Source organism: Bombina bombina, chromosome 3 (genome assembly GCF_027579735.1).
Source record: "Bombina bombina isolate aBomBom1 chromosome 3, aBomBom1.pri, whole genome shotgun sequence".
NCBI lineage: Eukaryota > Metazoa > Chordata > Amphibia > Anura > Bombinatoridae > Bombina > Bombina bombina.
In genome coordinates, this window is record NC_069501.1 from 1,153,763,385 (window position 1) to 1,153,784,764 (window position 21,380).

The following is a 21,380-nucleotide window of genomic DNA, read 5'->3' on the forward strand; positions in this document are numbered from 1 at the left end:
GTTTATGGGGAGAGCAGATTCCTCCTGAGACCACAGTGGAGACCACAGTCCCTGTGTCTTCAAAGAGTCCCAAACTGCTCCCCAGCCCATCAAGCTGGCGTCCGTGGTCACAATCACCCATGATGGTCTCCAAAAGCATGTCCCCTGAGACAGATGTTCTTGAGACAGCCACCATGGAAGAATCTTTTGCTGCTTGATCTAGAACTATCCTCAGATAGGTCTGCATAATCCCCGTTCCATTGGCTGAGCATGTATAACTGTAGAGCTCTCAAATGGAATCGAGCAAAGGGAACTATGTCCATGGAAGCCACCATCAGACCAATTACCTCCATACATTGGGCCACTGACCTTCATACAGCAGACTGAAGAGATAGGCAAGAGGAAAGAATATTGGCTCTTCTGACTAACGTCAGAAATATTTTCATTGATAGGGAATCTATAATGGTTCCTAGGAAGACCACTATTGTAGCCAGAACAAGGGAACTTTTTCCAAATTCACCTTCCATCCTTGGGAACGAAGAAAAGACAAAAAGATCTCTGTGTGATAGTTTGCTAGTTGAAAAGATGATGCCTGAACCAGAATATCATCCAGATAAGGTACCACTGCAATTCCCAGAGACCGAATTACTGCCAACAGAGCTCCCAGAACCTTTGAGAAAATTCTGGGAACTGTGGCGAGGCCAAATGGAAGGGCCACAAACTGAAAGTGTTTGTCCAGATAGGCAAACCTCAGAAATTTGTGATGATCCATGTGAATGGGAACATGGAGGTATGATCCTTTAGGTCTATGGTCGTCATGAACTGACCCTCTTGCACTAGAGGAAGAATGGAACGGATAGTCTCCATTTTGAAGGACGGCACTCTGAGAAACTTGTTGAGGAACTTTAGATCTAGAACAGGCCTGAAAGTCCCCTCTTTTTTGGTAACCACGAACAGGCCTCTTTTTATCTGGTCTACAGATAATCTTGAGAGGTGGAATCTGCCCCTGGGAGGAAAAGTCTTGAATTCTAACTTGTAACCCTGGGATACTATGTCCACGGCCCATGGGTCTGGGACATCTTGTATACATGCTTGAGAAAAAAAGAGAGAGAGTCTGCCCCCCACTTGATCCGATCCAGGATCGGGGGCAAACCCTTGGTAGAGGAGGGGGAAGACTAACCTCTGATGTTACGAAAGGAACGAAAATTACTCTGACGTCCTTTTGATTTATTCTTCCTATCTTGAGGCAGAAAAGATCCTTTACCACCCGTGCTATTGGAAATAATTTCTGCCAGAAAACATCCGCTGACCAAGATTTCAGCCATAGCGCTCTACGCGCCAAAATTGAGAAACCAGATATTTTGGCCCCCAACTTAATGACCTGCAAAGAAGTGTCAGTGATAATGGAATTGGATAATTTAAGAGTCTTAATCCTATCCTTTATCTCCTCCAAAGGAGTCTCTGCTTGAAGGGACTCAGACAAAGCGTCAAACCAATATGCTGCCACACTTGTCACTGTAGCAATACACACCGCCGGTTGCCACTGTAAACCCTGATAAATATACATTTTCTTTAAGAAAGCCTCAAGCTTCTTGTCCATAGCGTCCTTGAAAGAGCAACTAACCAATCCTCAATAGGAATAGTAGTCCTCTTGGCCAGTGTAGAGATCGGCCACCGGGAAAATGGAGTTGGCCACCAGGAACATCTGACTGGAGAGGGAGAAAAAGCAATACAAGGTCTCTCCCATTCCCGGGCAATAATCTCTGTAGAACAGTCGGCACTGGAAACACCTCCCCAGGGGAGGGTAGATCAAAGTATCTATTTCATTTGCTAGATTTCTTAGGGTTGACAGGGGTATCTGAGTCGTCCAAAGTAGCCAAAACCTCCTCAGAAGCTAACGAAGTATCCTCCTCTTCCGACTTATGTGAAAGAGCAACTTGGTTAGCCTGTACTGGGATCAAAAACCTTACTATCTGATTCTCTAAATGTTCCTCTTGCGTCTCCCATGAAGCATGGGGATGGCAGCTAGCGCCTCAGATACTGCTGAGGATACCTGGGCAGCAATTTCTGTATGCAAATATACCCCTCCAGGAGATTGTGAGGAACCGCAGGGCACTGCATGTGACATAGATAGAGCTTGGGACGTTTGAGGGGAAAGCTGCGGCATCGCCTGACCAGCATCAACCTGAGAGGGTGGTGGATTAGTAACAAAAGGTCTATCTTTATACATTAACATTCTTTCTATACAAGAACTAAAGTGCAAAGGAGGTTCTACTTGGGTATTTTAACAAAGTCTGCATTCAGCAGAAAGCACCAACTCTTGATCCTAATTTGCATAAAATTGACAGCCAAAAAAAAGTTGTTGTTTTTTATTCTTTATTTCTAACACCGTCTCTTTAAGGACCTCCGTAATAAAATAATGCTCTGAAAAACTCTGATGTTAACGTCTGTCAGCAGAGCTTATGAAATAAAATTAAGTGCCCAGATTTTATTTAAAGTTAAACCTCTTTTGTTACCTCTACACCTCAGCGTAATACTGAGGTGCTTACCTGCCCCCTTTGCAATCCGATCTATCAAGCGGCTCTTTATCTAACTCTAGATCCACACACAGCCGCTCATAACACAGCAGGGAAAGTAACGATGCACTAAAAGCTGCGCCGTAATTCCTCTTGCGTCTCTCAAAAGCGTGCGCTTAGCCAGTAATACCGCCTCAGCAAAAGGACCCGCCTCCTAAAGTATGTCAGAGGTGGTCCCGGCGGCCATTAAGCAAATTATGCATCGCATCCGATAAAAAAGAACCGAGTACACAAGGGGAAATTAATTTAGCCATCTGTTTGCCCCTTAGATTGCTTCTCTAAGTGGGGCCCCAGAAAAACATACCCCTACTGAGCAACCAGGGATTCAACCCAAACCCTGTTCGTACTGAATCACCTCATCTATTAGACTTGCCCTCACAGTGCCTGCTCCCTGCCGTTATCCTGATCCTTAATAAAGGAGCTAAGTCCCAATAAAGTGCAATTAACTCAACGAGTTCCAGTGTTCTCTATAAAAAACAGAAAATGGCACTTACTTGCACCTCTTGCTGTCCGGCGGGAGGACAGCTCATCCTGAAGGCAAAGAGAATGACTGGGAATTGTGGGAAGGGGAGTGATACTTAACAGCTTTGCTGTGGTGCTCTTTGCCTCCTCCTGCTGGCCAGGAGTGATATTCCCAACAGTAATTGATGATTCCGTGGACTCACCATATCTTAGGAAAGAAAAATATTTAAAACACACGAAAAGAATGTATATAGCTTGATCAGCACCGATATATTTAATTATTGAAGTACTTTCATTTAAAACAGAATTTATGCTTACCTGATAAATTACTTTCTCCAACGGTGTGTCCGGTCCACGGCGTCATCCTTACTTGTGGGATATTCTCTTCCCCAACAGGAAATGGCAAAGAGTCCCAGCAAAGCTGGTCACATGATCCCTCCTAGGCTCCGCCCACCCCAGTCATTCCACCGACGGACAGGAGGAAATATATATAGGAGAAACCATATGATACCGTGGTGACTGTAGTTAGAGAAAATAATTAATCAGACCTGATTAAAAAACCAGGGCGGGCCGTGGACCGGACACACCGTTGGAGAAAGTAATTTATCAGGTAAGCATAAATTCTGTTTTCTCCAACATTGGTGTGTCCGGTCCACGGCGTCATCCTTACTTGTGGGAACCAATACCAAAGCTTTAGGACACGGATGAAGGGAGGGAGCAAATCAGGTCACCTAAACGGAAGGCACCACAGCTTGCAAAACCTTTCTCCCAAAAATAGCCTCCGAAGAAGCAAAAGTATCAAATTTGTAAAATTTGGCAAAAGTGTGCAGTGAAGACCAAGTCGCTGCCTTACATATCTGGTCAACAGAAGCCTCGTTCTTGAAGGCCCATGTGGAAGCCACAGCCCTAGTGGAGTGAGCTGTGATTCTTTCAGGAGGCTGCCGTCCGGCAGTCTCATAAGCCAATCGGATGATGCTTTTAAGCCAAAAGGAAAGAGAGGTAGAAGTCGCTTTTTGACCTCTCCTTTTACCAGAATAAACAACAAACAAGGAAGATGTTTGTCTGAAATCTTTAGTAGCCTCTAAATAGAACTTTAGAGCACGGACAACGTCCAAATTGTGTAACAAACGTTCCTTCTTTGAAACTGGATTCGGACACAAAGAAGGTACAACTATCTCCTGGTTAATATTTTTGTTAGAAACAACTTTAGGAAGAAAACCAGGCTTAGTACGCAAAACCACCTTATCTGCATGGAACACCAGATAAGGAGGAGAACACTGCAGAGCAGATAACTCTGAAACTCTTCTAGCAGAAGAAATTGCAACCAAAAACAAAACTTTCCAAAATAGTAACTTGATATCTATGGAATGTAAGGGTTCAAACGGAACCCCTTGAAGAACTGAAAGAACTAGATTTAGACTCCAGGGAGGAGTCAAAAGTCTGTAAACAGGCTTGATCCTAACCAGAGCCTGAACAAATGCTTGAACATCTGGCACAGCTGCCAGTCTTTTGTGTAGTAAGACAGATAAAGCAGAGATCTGTCCCTTTAGGGAACTTGCAGATAATCCTTTCTCCAAACCTTCTTGAAGAAAGGAGAGAATCTTAGGAATTTTTATCTTATTCCATGGGAATCCTTTGGATTCACACCAACAGATATATTTTTTCCATATTTTATGGTAAATTTTTCTAGCCTGAACCAGAGTATCTATCACCGAATCTGAAAACCCACGCTTTGATAGAATCAAGCGTTCAATCTCCAAGCCGTCAGTTGGAGGGAGACCAGATTTGGGTGTTCGAATGGACCTTGAACAAGAAGGTCCTGTCTCAAAGGTGGCTTCCATGGTGGAGCCGATGACATATTCACCAGGTCTGCATACCAAGTCCTGCGTGGCCACGCAGGAGCTATCAAGATCACCGAGGCCCTCTCCTGATTGATCCTGGCTACCAGCCTGGGAATGAGAGGAAACGGTGGGAATACGTAAGCTAGGTTGAAAGTCCAAGGTGCTACTAGTGCATCTACTAGAGTCGCCTTGGGATCCCTGGATCTGGACCCGTAGCAAGGAACCTTGAAGTTCTGACGAGACGCCATCAGATCCATGTCTGGAATGCCCCATAATTGAGTTATTTGGGCAAAGATTTCCGGATGGAGTTCCCACTCCCCCGGATGAAATGTCTGACGACTCAGAAAATCTGCTTCCCAATTTTCCACTCCTGGGATGTGGATCGCAGACAAGTGGCAGGAGTGATCCTCCGCCCATTGAATTATTTTGGTCACTTCTTTCATCGCTAGGGAACTCTTTGTTCCCCCTTGATGATTGATATAAGCTACAGTCGTCATGTTGTCTGATTGGAACCTTATGAATTTGGCCTTTGCTAGTTGAGGCCAAGCTCTGAGAGCATTGAATATCGCTCTCAGTTCCAGAATGTTTATCGGGAGAAGAGACTCTTCCCGAGACCATAGACCCTGAGCTTTCAGGGATTCCCAGACCGCACCCCAGCCCACTAGACTGGCGTCGGTCGTGACAATGACCCACTCTGGCCTGCGGAAGCTCATTCCCTGGGACAGATGGTCCAGGGTCAGCCACCAAGGGAGTGAATCTCTGGTCTTTTGATCTACTTGAATCATTGGAGACAAGTCTGTATAATCCCCATTCCACTGTTTGAGCATGCACAGTTGTAATGGTCTTAGATGAATTCATGCAAAAGGAACTATGTCCATTGTTGCAACCATCAATCCTATTACTTCCATGCACTGCGCTATGGAAGGACGAGGAACAGAATGAAGCACTTGACAAGAGCTTAGAAGTTTTGATTTTCTGACCTCTGTCAGAAAAATCCTCATTTCTAAGGAATCTATTATTGTTCCCAAGAAGGGAACTCTTGTTGACGGGGACAGAGAACTCTTTTCTTTGTTCACTTTCCATCCGTGAGATGTGAGAAAGGCTAGAACGATGTCCGTATGAGCCTTTGCCTTTGACAGGGACGACGCTTGTATTAGAATGTCGTCCAAGTAAGGTACTACTGCAATGCCCCTTGGTCTTAGAACCGCTAGAAGGGACCCTAGCACCTTTGTGAGAATCCTTGGAGCAGTGGCTAATCCGAATGGAAGAGCCACAAACTGGTAATGTTTGTCCAGAAAAGCGAACCTTAGGAACTGATGATGTTCCTTGTGGATAGGGATATGTAGGTACGCATCCTTTAGATCCACGGTAGTCATAAATTGACTTTCCTGGATGGTGGGTAGAATCGTTCGAATAGTTTCCATTTTGAACGATGGTACCCTGAGAAATTTGTTTAGGATCTTCAAATCCAAAATTGGTCTGAACGTTCCCTCTTTTTTGGGAACTACGAACAGATTGGAATAAAATCCCATTCCTTGTTCCTTTATTGGAACTGGGTGTATCACTCCCATCTTTAACAGGTCTTCTACACAATGTAAGAATGCCTGTCTCTTTATTTGGTTTGAGGATAAGTGAGACTTGTGGAACCTTCCCCTTGGGGGTAGTTCCTTGAATTCCAGGAGATAACCTTGAGAAACTATTTCTAGCGCCCAAGGATCCTGAACATCTCTTGCCCAAGCCTGAGCAAAGAGAGAGAGTCTGCCCCCCACCAGATCCGGTCCCGGAACGGAGGCTACTCCTTCATGCTGTCTTGTTAGCAGTGGCAGGCTTCTTGGCCTGCTTACCTTTGTTCCAGCCTTGCATTGGTTTCCAGGCTGGTTTGGGTTGTGAGGCATTACCCTCTTGCTTAGAGGATGCAGAATTAGAGGCTGGTCCATTTCTGCGAAAGGGACGAAAATTAGGCTTATTTTTAGCCTTAAAAGACCTATCCTGTGGAAGGGCGTGGCCCTTTCCCCCAGTGATGTCTGAAATAATCTCTTTCAAATCAGGTCCAAATAAAGTTTTACCTTTGAAAGGAATGTTAAGTAATTTTGTCTTGGATGACACATCCGCTGACCAAGACTTTAGCCAAAGCGCTCTGCGCGCCACAATAGTAAACCCTGAATTTCTCGCCGCTAATTTTGCTAATTGCAAAGCGGCATCTAAAATAACATAATTTATGCTTACCTGATAAATTCCTTTCTTCTGTTGTGTGATCAGTCCACGGGTCATCATTACTTCTGGGATATAACTCCTCCCCAACAGGAAATGCAAGAGGATTCACCCAGCAGAGCTGCATATAGCTCCTCCCCTCTACGTCACTCCCAGTCATTCGACCAAGAATCAACGAGAAAGGAGAAACCAAGGGTGAAGTGGTGACTGGAGTATAATTTAAAAGATATTTACCTGCCTTAAAAAACAGGGCGGGCCGTGGACTGATCACACAACAGAAGAATGGAATTTATCAGGTAAGCATAAATTATGTTTTCTTCTGTTATGTGTGATCAGTCCACGGGTCATCATTACTTCTGGGATACCAATACCAAAGCAAAAGTACACGGATGACGGGAGGGATAGGCAGGCTCATTATACAGAAGGAACCACTGCCTGAAGAACCTTTCTCCCAAAAATAGCCTCCGAAGAAGCAAAAGTGTCAAATTTGTAAAATTTGGAAAAAGTATGAAGCGAAGACCAAGTTGCAGCCTTGCAAATCTGTTCAACAGAGGCCTCATTCTTAAAGGCCCAAGTGGAAGCCACAGCTCTAGTAGAATGAGCTGTAATTCTTTCAGGAGGCTGCTGTCCAGCAGTCTCATAGGCTAAACGAATTATGCTACGAAGCCAGAAGTAGAGAGAGGTAGCCGAAGCCTTATGACCTCTCCTCTGACCAGAGTACACGACAAACAGGGAAGACGTTTGTCGAAAATCCTTAGTTGCCTGCAAGTAGAACTTGAGGGCACGAACTACATCCAGATTGTGTAGAAGACGTTCCTTCTTTGAAGAAGGATTCGGGCACAGGGAAGGCACCACGATCTCTTGATTGATGTTCCTGTTAGTGACTACCTTAGGTAAGAACCCAGGTTTTGTACGCAGAACTACCTTATCTGAATGAAAAATCAAATAAGGAGAATCACAATGTAAAGCTGATAACTCAGAGACTCTCCGAGCCGAAGAAATAGCCATTAAAAATAACACTTTCCAAGATAACAACTTTATATCAATGGAATGAAGGGGTTCAAACGGAACTCCTTGTAGAACGTTAAGAACAAGGTTTAAACTCCATGGCGGAGCAACAGTTTTAAACACAGGCTTGATCCTAGCTAAAGCCTGACAAAAGGCCTGGACGTCTGGATTTTCTGACAGACGCCTGTGTAACAAGATGGACAGAGCTGAGATCTGTCCCTTTAATGAGCTAGCCGATAAACCCTTTTCTAAACCTTCTTGTAGAAAGGACAATATCCTAGGAATCCTAACCTTACTCCAGGAGTAACCTTTGGATTCGCACCAGTATAGGTATTTACGCCATATCTTATGGTAAATCCTTCTGGTAACAGGCTTCCTAGCCTGTATCAGGGTATCAATAACCGACTCAGAAAACCCACGTTTTGATAAAATCAAGCGTTCAATTTCCAAGCAGTCAGCTTCAGAGAAGTTAGATTTTGATGTTTGAATGGACCCTGTATCAGAAGGTCCTGTCTTAGAGGTAGAGACCAAGGCGGACAGGATGACATGTCCACTAGATCTGCATACCAAGTCCTGCGTGGCCATGCAGGCGCTATTAGAATCACTGATGCTCTCTCCTGTTTGATTTTGGCAATCAATCGAGGAAGCAGCGGGAAGGGTGGAAACACATAAGCTATCCCGAAGTTCCAAGGTGCTGTCAAAGCATCTATCAGAACCGCTCCCGGATCCCTGGATCTGGACCCGTAGCGAGGAAGTTTGGCGTTCTGGCGAGACGCCATGAGATCTATCTCTGGTTTGCCCCAACGTCGAAGTATTTGGGCAAAGACCTCCGGATGAAGTTCCCACTCCCCCGGATGAAAAGTCTGGCGACTCAAGAAATCCGCCTCCCAGTTCTCCACTCCCGGGATGTGGATTGCTGACAGGTGGCAAGAGTGAGACTCTGCCCAGCGAATTATCCTTGATACTTCCATCATTGCTAGGGAGCTTCTTGTCCCTCCCTGATGGTTGATGTAAGCTACAGTCGTGATGTTGTCCGACTGAAACCTGATGAACCCCCGAGTTTTTAACTGGGGCCAAGCCAGAAGGGCATTGAGAACTGCTCTCAATTCCAGAATGTTTATTGGCAGGAGACTTTCCTCCTGACTCCATTGTCCCTGAGCCTTCAGAGAATTCCAGACAGCGCCCCAACCTAGTAGGCTGGCGTCTGTTGTTACAATTGTCCAGTCCGGCCTGCTGAATGGCATCCCCCTGGACAGATGTGGCCGAGAAAGCCACCATAGAAGAGAGTTTCTGGTCTCTTGATCCAGATTCAGAGTAGGGGACAAGTCTGAGTAATCCCCATTCCACTGACTCAGCATGCACAATTGCAGCGGTCTGAGATGTAGACGTGCAAAGGGTACTATGTCCATTGCTGCTACCATTAAGCCGATCACCTCCATGCATTGAGCTACTGACGGGAGTTGAATGGAATGAAGGACACGGCATGCATTTAGAAGCTTTGTTAATCTGTCTTCCTTCAGATAAATCTTCATTTCTACAGAATCTATAAGAGTCCCCAAGAATGGAACTCTTGTGAGAGGAAAGAGAGAACTCTTCTTTTCGTTCACTTTCCATCCATGCGACCTTAGAAATGCCAGAACTAACTCTGTATGAGACTTGGCAGTTTGAAAGCTTGAAGCTTGTATCAGAATGTCGTCTAGGTACGGAGCTACCGAAATTCCTCGCGGTCTTAGTACCGCCAGAAGGGCACCCAGAACCTTTGTGAAGATTCTTGGAGCCGTAGCCAATCCGAATGGAAGAGCTACAAACTGGTAATGCCTGTCTAAGAAGGCAAACCTTAGATACCGGTAATGATCTTTGTGAATCGGTATGTGAAGGTAAGTATCCTTTAAATCCACTGTGGTCATGTACTGACCCTTTTGGATCATGGGTAAGATTGTCCGAATAGTTTCCATTTTGAACGATGGAACTCTTAGGAATTTGTTTAGGATCTTTAAATCCAAGATTGGTCTGAAAGTTCCCTCTTTTTTGGGAACCACAAACAGGTTTGAGTAAAACCCTTGTCCTTGTTCCGACCGCGGAACCGGATGGATCACTCCCATTAATAACAGATCTTGTACACAGCGTAGAAACGCTTCTTTCTTTATCTGGTTTGTTGACAACCTTGACAGATGAAATCTCCCTCTTGGGGGAGAGAATTTGAAGTCTAGAAGGTATCCCTGAGATATGATCTCTAGCGCCCAGGGATCCTGAACATCTCTTGCCCAAGCCTGGGCGAAGAGAGAGAGTCTGCCCCCCACTAGATCCGGTCCCGGATCGGGGGCCCTCGGTTCATGCTGTCTTTGGGGCAGCAGCAGGTTTCCTGGCCTGCTTGCCCTTGTTCCAGGACTGGTTAGGTTTCCAGCCTTGTCTGTAACGAGCAACAGCTCCTTCCTGTTTTGGTGCAGTGGAAGTTGGTGCTGCTCCTGCTTTGAAATTCCGAAAGGGACGAAAATTAGACTGTCTAGCCTTAGCTTTGGCTTTGTCTTGAGGCAGGGCGTGGCCCTTACCTCCTGTAATGTCAGCGATAATTTCTTTCAAACCGGGCCCAAATAAAGTTTGCCCCTTGAAAGGTATATTAAGTAATTTGGACTTAGAAGTTACATCAGCTGACCAGGATTTTAGCCACAGCGCCCTACGTGCCTGAATGGCGAATCCTGAGTTCTTAGCCGTAAGTTTGGTTAAATGTACTACGGCCTCCGAAATGAATGAATTAGCTAGTTTAAGGACTCTAAGCCTGTCCGTAATGTCGTCCAGCGTAGCTGAACTAAGGTTCTCTTCCAGAGACTCAATCCAAAATGCTGCCGCAGCCGTAATCGGCGCGATGCATGCAAGGGGTTGCAATATAAAACCTTGTTGAACAAACATTTTCTTAAGGTAACCCTCTAATTTTTTATCCATTGGATCTGAAAAAGCACAGCTATCCTCCACCGGGATAGTGGTACGCTTAGCTAAAGTAGAAACTGCTCCCTCCACCTTAGGGACCGTTTGCCATAAGTCCCGTGTGGTGGCGTCTATTGGAAACATCTTTCTAAATATTGGAGGGGGTGAGAACGGCACACCGGGTCTATCCCACTCCTTAGTAACAATTTCAGTTAGTCTCTTAGGTATAGGAAAAACGTCAGTACTCGCCGGTACCGCAAAGTATTTATCCAACCTACACAATTTCTCTGGTATTGCAACAGTGTTACAATCATTAAGAGCCGCTAAAACCTCCCCTAGTAATACACGGAGGTTCTCCAATTTAAATTTAAAATTTGAAATATCTGAATCCAATCTGTTTGGATCAGAACCGTCACCCACAGAATGAAGCTCTCCGTCCTCATGCTCTGCAAGCTGTGACGCAGTATCAGACATGGCCCTAGTATTATCAGCGCACTCTGTTCTCACCCCAGAGTGATCACGCTTGCCTCTTAGTTCTGGTAATTTAGCCAAAACTTCGGTCATAACAGTAGCCATATCTTGTAATGTTATCTGTAATGGCCGCCCAGATGTACTAGGCGCCACAATATCACGCACCTCCCGGGCGGGAGATGCAGGTACTGACACGTGAGGCGAGTTAGTCGGCATAACTCTCCCCTCGCTGTTTGGTGAAATTTGTTCAATTTGTATAGATTGGCTTTTATTTAAAGTAGCATCAATACAGTTAGTACATAAATTTCTATTGGGCTCCACCTTGGCATTGGAACAAATGACACAGGTATCTTCCTCTGAATCAGACATGTTTAACACACTAGCAATAAACTTGCAACTTGGTTACAATCTTATTTAACAAAAACGTACTGTGCCTCAAAGAAGCACTAAACGATTAAATGACAGTTGAAATAATGAACTGAAAAAAACAGTTATAGCATCAATCCTTAAAAACAACACAACCTTTAGCAAAGGTTTGTTCCCATTAGTAAAGTAACAATGATTAAATTTGAAGCATAAAAATTACAGAGCAACGTTTTTAATCACAGTCAATATATAAGTCTCACAGCTCTGCTGAGAGAATCTACCTCCCTCCAAAGAAGTTTGAAGACCCCTGAGTTCTGTTAGAGATGAACCGGATCATGCAGGAAATACAAGAGTAACTGACTGGAATTTTTTGATGCGTAGCAAAGAGCGACAAAAACGGCCCCTCCCCCTCACACACAGCAGTGAGAGAGAAACGAAACTGTCACAATTAAAACAAGCAACTGCCAAGTGGAAAAATAATGCCCAAACATTTATTCACTCAGAACCTCAGAAAATGCAAACGATTCTACATTCCAGCAAAAACGTTTAACATAATAAATACCTATTAAAAGGTTTAATGTACTTTTAACAGAGTAATTCCAGTGAAATACCATCCCCAGAATACTGAAGTGCAGAGTATACATACATGTCATTATAACGGTATGGCAGGATTTTCTCATCAATTCCATTCAGAAAATAAAAACTGCTACATACCTCAATGCAGATTCATCTGCCCGCTGTCCCCTGATCTGAAGCTTTTACCTCCCTCAGATGGCCGAGAAACAGCAATATGATCTTAACTACTCCGGTTAAAATCATAGTAAAAACTCTGGTAGGTTCTTCTTCAAACTCTGCCAGAGAGGCAATAACACGCTCCGGTGCTATTGTAAAATAACAAACTTTTGATTGAAGTTATAAAAACTAAGTATAATCACCATAGTCCTCTCACACATCCTATCTAGTCGTTGGGTGCAAGAGAATGACTGGGAGTGACGTAGAGGGGAGGAGCTATATGCAGCTCTGCTGGGTGAATCCTCTTGCATTTCCTGTTGGGGAGGAGTTATATCCCAGAAGTAATGATGACCCGTGGACTGATCACACATAACAGAAAAAAAAAGAGTTAGCCAATTTAAGTGCGTGAACTCTGTCCATAACCTCCTCATATGGAGTTTCTCTACTGAGCGACTTTTCTAGTTCCTCGAACCAGAACCACGCTGCCGTAGTGACAGGAACAATGCATGAAATTGGTTGTAGAAGGTAGCCTTGCTGTACAAAAATCTTTTTAAGCAAACCTTCCAATTTTTTATCCATAGGATCTTTGAAAGCACAACTATCTTCGATAGGAATAGTAGCGCGTTTGTTTAGAGTAGAAACTGCCCCCTCGACCTTGGGGACTGTCTGCCATAAGTCCTTTCTGGGGTCGACCATAGGAAATAATTTCTTAAATATAGGGGGAGGAACAAAAAGGTATGCCGGGCTTTTCCCACTCTTTATTTACTATGTCCGCCACCCGCTTGGGTATAGGAAAAGCGTCGGGGGACACCGGAACCTCTAGGAACCTGTCCATCTTGCATAATTTCTCTGGAATGACCAAATTGTCACAATCATCCAGAGTAGATAACACCTCCTTAAGCAGTGCGCTGAGATGTTCTAATTTAAATTTAAATGTCACAACATCAGGTTCAGCTTGATGAGAAATTTTTCCTGAATCTGAAATTTCTCCCTCAGACAAAACCTCCCTCATGGCCCCTTCAGATTGGTGTGAGGGTATGACAGAACAATTATCATCAGCGTCCTCTTGCTCTTCAGTGTTTAAAACAGAGCAATCGCGCTTTCTCTGATAAGTAGGCATTTTGGATAAAAGATTTGCTATGGAGTTATCCATTACAGCCGTTAATTGTTGCATGGTAATAAGTATTGGCGCACTAGATGTACTAGGGGCCTCCTGCATGGGCAAAACTGGTGTAGACACAGTAGGAGATGATGTAGTATCATGTTTACTCACCTCATTTGAGGAATCATCTTGGGCAATATCATTATTTGTGGCAGTACTGTCCTTACTTTGTTTGGACGCTATGGCACAATTATCACATAAATTTAAATGGGGAGACACATTGGCTTTCATACATATAGAACATAGCTTATCTGAAGGTATAGACATGTTAAACAGGCTTAAACTTGTCAACAATGCACAAAAAAACGTTTTAAAGTAAAACCGTTACTGTCACTTTAAATTTCAAACAGAAAACACTTTATTACTGAATATGTGAAAAAGTATTAAGGCTTTAAGACACCACAGTGTCTTAAAGCCTTAAAAGTATTGCACACCAAATTTCAGAGCTTTAAACCTTAAAATAACGGAACCGGAGCCGTTTTTCAATTTAACCCCTATACAGTCCCAGATACAGTCTTTGCTAAGACCCAACCAAGCCCTGAGGGGAATACAATACCAAATGATGCCTTCTAAAAGCTTTTTCAGAGATTCTTAGATCCACACACATGCATCTGCATGCCCTGTTCTCAAAAAACAACTGTGCATTAATGGCGCGAAAATGAGGCTCAGTCTATGACTAGAAAGGCCCCCTGACTGAAAAAGGTGTCCAATACAGTGCCTGCCGTTTTATAAACGTTCCCCAAGATTATAAATGTCAATCGATTGCTTTATTTGTGCATATTATTCAAATTTAGGCTATCGATTTAGCCCATAAAAATGTCTACCAGTTTTTTAGCCCATAATAAGCCCTATATTCTGTTTGTTTTTGAATAAGAAAATGGCTTACCGGTCCCCATGAGGGGAAATGACAGCCTTCCAGCATTACACAGTCTTGTTAGAAATATGGCTAGTCATACCTTAAGCAGAAAAGTCTGCTAACTGTTTCCCCCAACTGAAGTTACTTCATCTCAACAGTCCTATGTGGAAACAGCAACCGATTTTAGTTACTGTCTGCTAAAATCATCTTCCTCTTACAAACAGAAATCTTCATCCTTTTCTGTTTCAGAGTAAATAGTACATACCAGCACTATTTTAAAATAACAAACACTTGATAGAAGAATAAAAACTACATTTAAACACCAAAAAACTCTTAACCATCTCCGTGGAGATGTTGCCTGTGCAACGGCAAAGAGAATGACTGGGGTGGGCGGAGCCTAGGAGCGATCATGTGACCAGCTTTGCTGGGACTCTTTGCCATTTCCTGTTGGGGAAGAGAATATCCCACAAGTAAGGATGACGCCGTGGACCGGACACACCAATGTTGGAGAAAATATATTAAATTTTTGAGTAAACTGTCCCTTTAAGTCAATACGCTTGCTGGAGTGATAGTTATATTCTAAGGACTTATAAATAAAGTTTAAACGTCAGTTTACTGATAGAATTGAAAAACTTTTCCGCATACTGAGAAGGCCATCTTGTCAAAACAAAAATAGGCATTTTACAAAATCATATAGAAGAGTGAGAGGTTAGAAATCTGAATACAGGTAGCCCTCAGTTTATGCCGGGGTTAGGTTCCAGAAGGAATGGTTGTAAATCGAAACCGTTGTAAATTGAAACCCAGTTTATAATGTAAGTCAATGGGAAGTGAGGGAGATAGGTTCCAGGCCCTTCTCAAAATTGTCATAAGTAACACCTAATACATTATTTTTAAAGCTTTGAAATTAAGACTTTAAATGCTAAACAGCATTATAAACCTAATAAAATAATCACACAACACAGAATATATAATGAAACTAAGTTAAATGAACAAAAACATTTGCTAAACAGCATTATAAACCTAATACAATAATCACACAACACAGACTTCACTTGCATTTTTCTGCAAACAGTTCTTTCTATGCATTCCAATCTGGACTGATATATAGACAGGAAGATCTTGTTCCTTTGAAATCTGCTTGATAGCTTAGGTCTGGTTAAACTGAATAATTTCAGCTTGCTTGGCTTTGCTGCAACACAAGCGGACAGCTCCACCTACTGGCTATTTTAATAAATGCACTGCTTCTCAATGCTTTTCAATAGCAGTCACATGACTGGAAAAAAAGGTTGTTATTCTGAAACGGTGTAAATTGAACCATTGTAAAACGAGGGCCACCTGTACTTTGAAATTACAAAGCATTGTTAATTTAAAAAGAGCTAAAATTAAAGTATTATATTCTATTGCCTTTATATAGTAGACAATGGACAAGCCTAAACATCAGCTGCTTATTGATCGTTCACTTACCTTTCGTACAATGCTGTCTTCTGAATTTGATTTCTTGTTGCTGCCTTGTTTTCCCATTAATGTGATCTCTAGTTGGCAGAATGGTTTGGGTAAGATGTCACACTGTGTGAAGAACTTGCGCCATTCTACTATATACGCTTTTAATAAAGCTGTGTCATCTTGGTGACTTAAAACCCTCTTAAAAAAGAAAAAAAAAAAAAAAAGAAGAAAAGTCAGCAAAAAACTAATTAAAAATATATATGTATTTGTCATAATTATTGGTTTAGGTGCAGACATATTTATTTGCAAATAAAAAGCTCTAATATGTAACAATTTAAGTTGGATATGTTTTACTTTTATGTTGTTGTTGATTTTAACAATCTTTAACCCCTTAAGGACAAGGCTTTTCAATTTCTTTCCCTTAAAGGGACAGTATACACTCATTTTAATATAACTGCATGTAATAGACACTACTATAAAGAATAAGATGTACAGATACTGATATAAAAATCCAGTATAAAACGGTTTAAAAATTAGTTGGAAAGCCCACTGCAAGTTGGAAATAAGACAATCCCCCTCCCCCTTCTTTTGCATATGAAAAGACCCTTTACACAAACAGGAGCAAGCTGGAGTAGGTAGCTGACAGTATTCTCAAAACAAAAGTCTGAAAATCAGAGCAATGTTATTTAAAAATAAGCAAAACTATACATTCAAAACAAACAAACAAACAAAAAACACTTTATGGGCTATATAAATACATCTACAGAACATTTATGCAAAGAAAAAAATGTGTATAATGTCCCTTTAAGGACCAGGGCTATTTTTACATTTCTGCTGTGTTAGTGTTTAGCTGTAATTTTCGTCTTATTCATTTACTGTACCCACACATTATATACCGTTTTTCTCGCCATTAAATGGACTTTCTAAAGATACTATTATTTTCATCATATCTTATAAATTACCATACTTTTTTTATAAAATAGGATGAAAAAAAACGAAAAAAAAACAAAAAACACACACTTTTTATAATCTGTTACACATCTACAACCACCAAAAAACGCCCATGCTAAATAGTTTCAAAATGTTGTCCTGAGTTTACAAATACTCAATGTTTATAGGGCAATAAATACAAGTAGCACTTTGCTATTTCCAAACAATTTATTTTTCAAAATTAGCTATAGTTACATTGGAACACTGATATCTGTCAGGAATCCCTGAATATCCCTTGACATGTATATATATTTTTTTAGTAGACAACCCAAAGCATTGATCTAGGCCCATTTTGATATATTTCATGCCACCATTTCACCGCCAAATTGGATCAAATAAAAAAAAAATTGTTCACTTTTTCACTAACTGGGTTTCTCACTGAAATTATTTACAAACAGCTTATGCAATTATGGCACAAATGGTTGTAAATGCTTCTCTGGGATCCCCTTTGTTCAGAAATAGCAGACATATATGGCTTTGGCATCGCTTTTTGGCAATTAGAAGGCAGCTAAATGCCGCAGCGCACCACACTTGTATTATGCCCAGCAGTGACGGGGTTGATTAGATAGCTTGTAGGGAGCTTGAAGGGTTAATTTTAGCTTAAAGGGAAAGTATACACTCATTTTCATATAACTGCATGTAATAGACACTACTATAAAGAATAAGATGCACAGATACTGATATAAAAATCCAGTATAAAACTGTTATAAACTTACTTAGAAGCTCTGTTTAGCTCTGTTGAAAAGGTAGCTGGAAAGCCCACTGCAAGTGGGAAATAAGACACTCCCCCCTCCCCCTTCTTTTGCATATGAAAAGACCCTTTACACAAACAGGAGCAAGCTGTAGAAGGTGCTGACGGTATTCTCATAAAACCTTGGGGCTTGGTTAGAAGTCTGAAAATCAGAGCAATGTTATTTAAAAATAAGAAAAACTATACGTTTTTAAAAAACAAAAAAAACAAAACAAAACTGTATGGTCTATATAAATAGATCATCTATAAAACATTTATGCAAAGAAAAAATGAGTGTATAATGTCCCTTTAAGTGTAGAGATCAGCCTCCCACCTGACACATACCACCCTCTGATCCCTCCCAAACAGCTCTCTTCCCTCCCCCACCCCACAATTGTCCCCGCCATCTTAAGTACTGGCAGAAAGTCTGCAAGTACTAAAATAAAAGGCTTTTTTTTTTTTTTTTTTTTTTTAAATTTAAAAACCTCCCTGATCCACCCCTAAACAGCTCTCTATCCCTCCCCCCGCTACCTATTTGCTGCCATCTTGGGTACTGGCAGCTGTCTGCCAGTACCCAGATTTCCTCCCCCCAAAAAGTTTTTTTTATAGCTGCCCCCCCTCAATAACCCCCTCCACCTCCCAGATCCTTTGATCCTTCCCCCCTCCCTCCTTCCCATTACATTGGTGGCAGTGGTTGCTGCGCACACACACACGTGCACCCCCTGCAGGCCCCCCCCCCCGCACCCGGCGTGCACATTGAACATACAGGAACCGGATGCTGGGTAACAATGGGCCACCCACCTGCCTCCCTGCAGCTGCTCCCACCCACCAACGATCGGCACCATCGCTACCGGTGCAAAGAGGGCCACAGAATGGCTTCTCTCTGAATTGGTCTTGGAAAAACGGTTTTACAGTGATGCCTCAATATCGAGGCATAACGGCAATACCTTGAAAGCGGCTGGAAGCGATCAGGATCACTTCCAGCTGCTTTAAACCCCTAACGACGTACAGGGTATGATGCTGGTCTTTAAAGACCAGTTTGTGTGTGACGTACCCTGTACATACAACATGTGTCATTAAGGGGTTAAAGGGACATAATACCCATATGCTAAAGTGATGCAGCATAACTGTAGAATGCTGACAAGAAAATATCCCCTGAACGTCTCTATGTAAAACAAGGAAGCTATTTTACCACAAAATTTGCTCTGGTTACAGTTATACTTCAGCTACCAGCCACAGACACTCATTCCTAAATACTGAAATATATAAATATTTGTTCTGGTTTCTGAATATTTCTGTCTAATATCTGGAAATGTAACATGTGGATTTTCCATTTTTAATAGTTTTCAGTTTTGAGACCTGTCCATAGGGTAAGCAAATGTTTCATGTTTTTTTACATTTCACTTCATATGTGTTTGTGTGTCCCTGTGTGTATTGTGTCCCTACTGCATAAGTCACTTATGTATTGTTGCTTTTTTTTAAATGTATTTATTTTGCACAAGACCCAACCACCACATGTTGGCTTGCTTTGTGTGGGAGATGTGTGAAGGGGAGAGTGTCTGTATATGTGTGTGAGGATGGAGAAAGAAAGAGAGGGTGTGTTCGGATCAAAAGTGACAAGTGACATTTTGGCCTGGCTAGTAGCTTAGAACTTAAAGAGGGACAGTCTACACTAAAATTGTTATTGATTAAAAAGATAGATACCGCCTTTACTACCCAGTCTCCAGCTTTTCATAACCAACATTAATATATTAATATACTTTATAACATTTAAACCTCTAAATTTCTGCCTATTTAAAAGCCACTACAGACAGCCTCGTATTACGTTTTTTTAATTTGCTTTTTACAACAGGGGAATACTAGTTCATGTGGGACGTTATAGGTAATATTGTGCTCATGCCTGAGGAATTATTTAAGAGTTAGCACAACACATTACTAAATGCATGTCAATAGATAATAAATAAATACAAAGTCATGTGATCAGGGGGCTGTCAGAAGATGTTTAGATACAAGGTAATCAGAGGTAAAGTATAGTAATATAACTGTGTTGGTTATGCAAAACTGGGGAAAGGGCAATAAATGAATTATCTATCTTTTTAAACAATAAAAATTCTATTGTAGACTGTCCCTTTAAAATTGTGGGCCCTAATTTTAGTCTTTTTCAAAGATTATTCTCAAAGCAGTGATCATCTAACACAAGATCTTATTTCCCGAAGTTAAGAAAACTTTACCAAACACCCTCAAAATACATCATTTAAAATAAACATTTATGTAAAAAAAAACATTTTTAGCACATTACAAAAACATAATAGTTGTTAAAAATTAATTAAAACCTCTTACAGCCTGAGCTTGTTTTATAAAATCAAGAATGTCTTCTTTTAAAGCTTGGTGAATTTTTGCAGGTCCTTTGTCGTCCCACAAGCAAACTGCATGCACGTCACTAAAAGACAAGATTGACCCATTTAAATAAAAATCATTCTAAGAAATCTATTTGTTCTTATTCAAAAGATTTATAAAGGCTGTTAACATTAGTACAGAAGTGTTGAAGTTTGTATATATACATATTTATTTATTTATATATATATATATATATATATATATATATATATATATATATATATATATATATATATATATATATATATATTTTATTTCTTTTTGGTTTTTTTGTTTAAGTATATATATCTGTTAAGATTCCAAAGTTTAAAAATAAATAATAAAGATCAAACCATAAATTTACAACACAATATGATTTTTCGGTCTCTTTATTAAGATACAAAACAATGTACACAACATATAAAAAAACAACACAATTTTCAGAACAAAATGTCTTCTTCAGGCAAAAGTCAGTATTTAGTGTGACCTCCCTTGGCACTAAGCACATCTTGAACTCTATTGGGGGACTGTACTGAAGTTTTCTGAAGTAATCTTATGGTATATTATACCAGGCTTCTTTCAGTACTTCCCAGAGTTCTTCTTTAGATTTCGGTTTTCTTCTATTTATTTCTTAGTTCAGATGATCCCATACTGACTCTATAAAAACATAATTTATGCTTACCTGATAAATTCCTTTCTTCTGTAGTGTGATCAGTCCACGGGTCATCATTACTTCTGGGATATTACTCCTCCCCAACAGGAAGTGCAAGAGGATTCACCCAGCAGAGCTGCATATAGCTCCTCCCCTCTACGTCACTCCCAGTCATTCGACCAAGGACCAACGAGAAAGGAAAAGCCAAGGGTGAAGTGGTGACTGGAGTATAAATTAAAAAATATTTACCTGCCTTAAAAACAGGGCGGGCCGTGGACTGATCACACTACAGAAGAAAGGAATTTATCAGGTAAGCATAAATTATGTTTTCTTCTGTTAAGTGTGATCAGTCCACGGGTCATCATTACTTCTGGGATACCAATACCAAAGCAAAAGTACACGGATGACGGGAGGGATAGGCAGGCTCTTTATACAGAAGGAACCACTGCCTGAAGAACCTTTCTCCCAAAAATAGCCTCCGATGAAGCAAAAGTGTCAAATTTGTAAAATTTGGAAAAAGTATGAAGCGAAGACCAAGTTGCAGCCTTGCAAATCTGTTCAACAGAGGCCTCATTCTTGAAGGCCCAAGTGGAAGCCACAGCT

The 21,380-nt window shown here is 41.5% G+C and overlaps 1 protein-coding gene across 2 annotated transcripts in view; it reads right to left on the reverse strand.

The window, feature by feature from the left end:
* Positions 1 to 21,380, reverse strand: part of CUL5 (cullin 5) — a 281,093-nt gene that overhangs the window by 189,063 nt on the left and 70,650 nt on the right. Inside the window, exons 3-4 of one of the 2 annotated variants that reach the window (XM_053708551.1) lie at positions 20,090 to 20,189; positions 16,051 to 16,227 (exon numbers count right to left, since the gene is read on the reverse strand). In XM_053708551.1, the coding sequence (XP_053564526.1) occupies positions 16,051 to 16,227; positions 20,090 to 20,189 (277 nt within the window). The remainder of the gene's footprint in view (positions 1 to 16,050; positions 16,228 to 20,089; positions 20,190 to 21,380) is intronic. The other variant, XM_053708552.1, reaches the window with a different exon arrangement.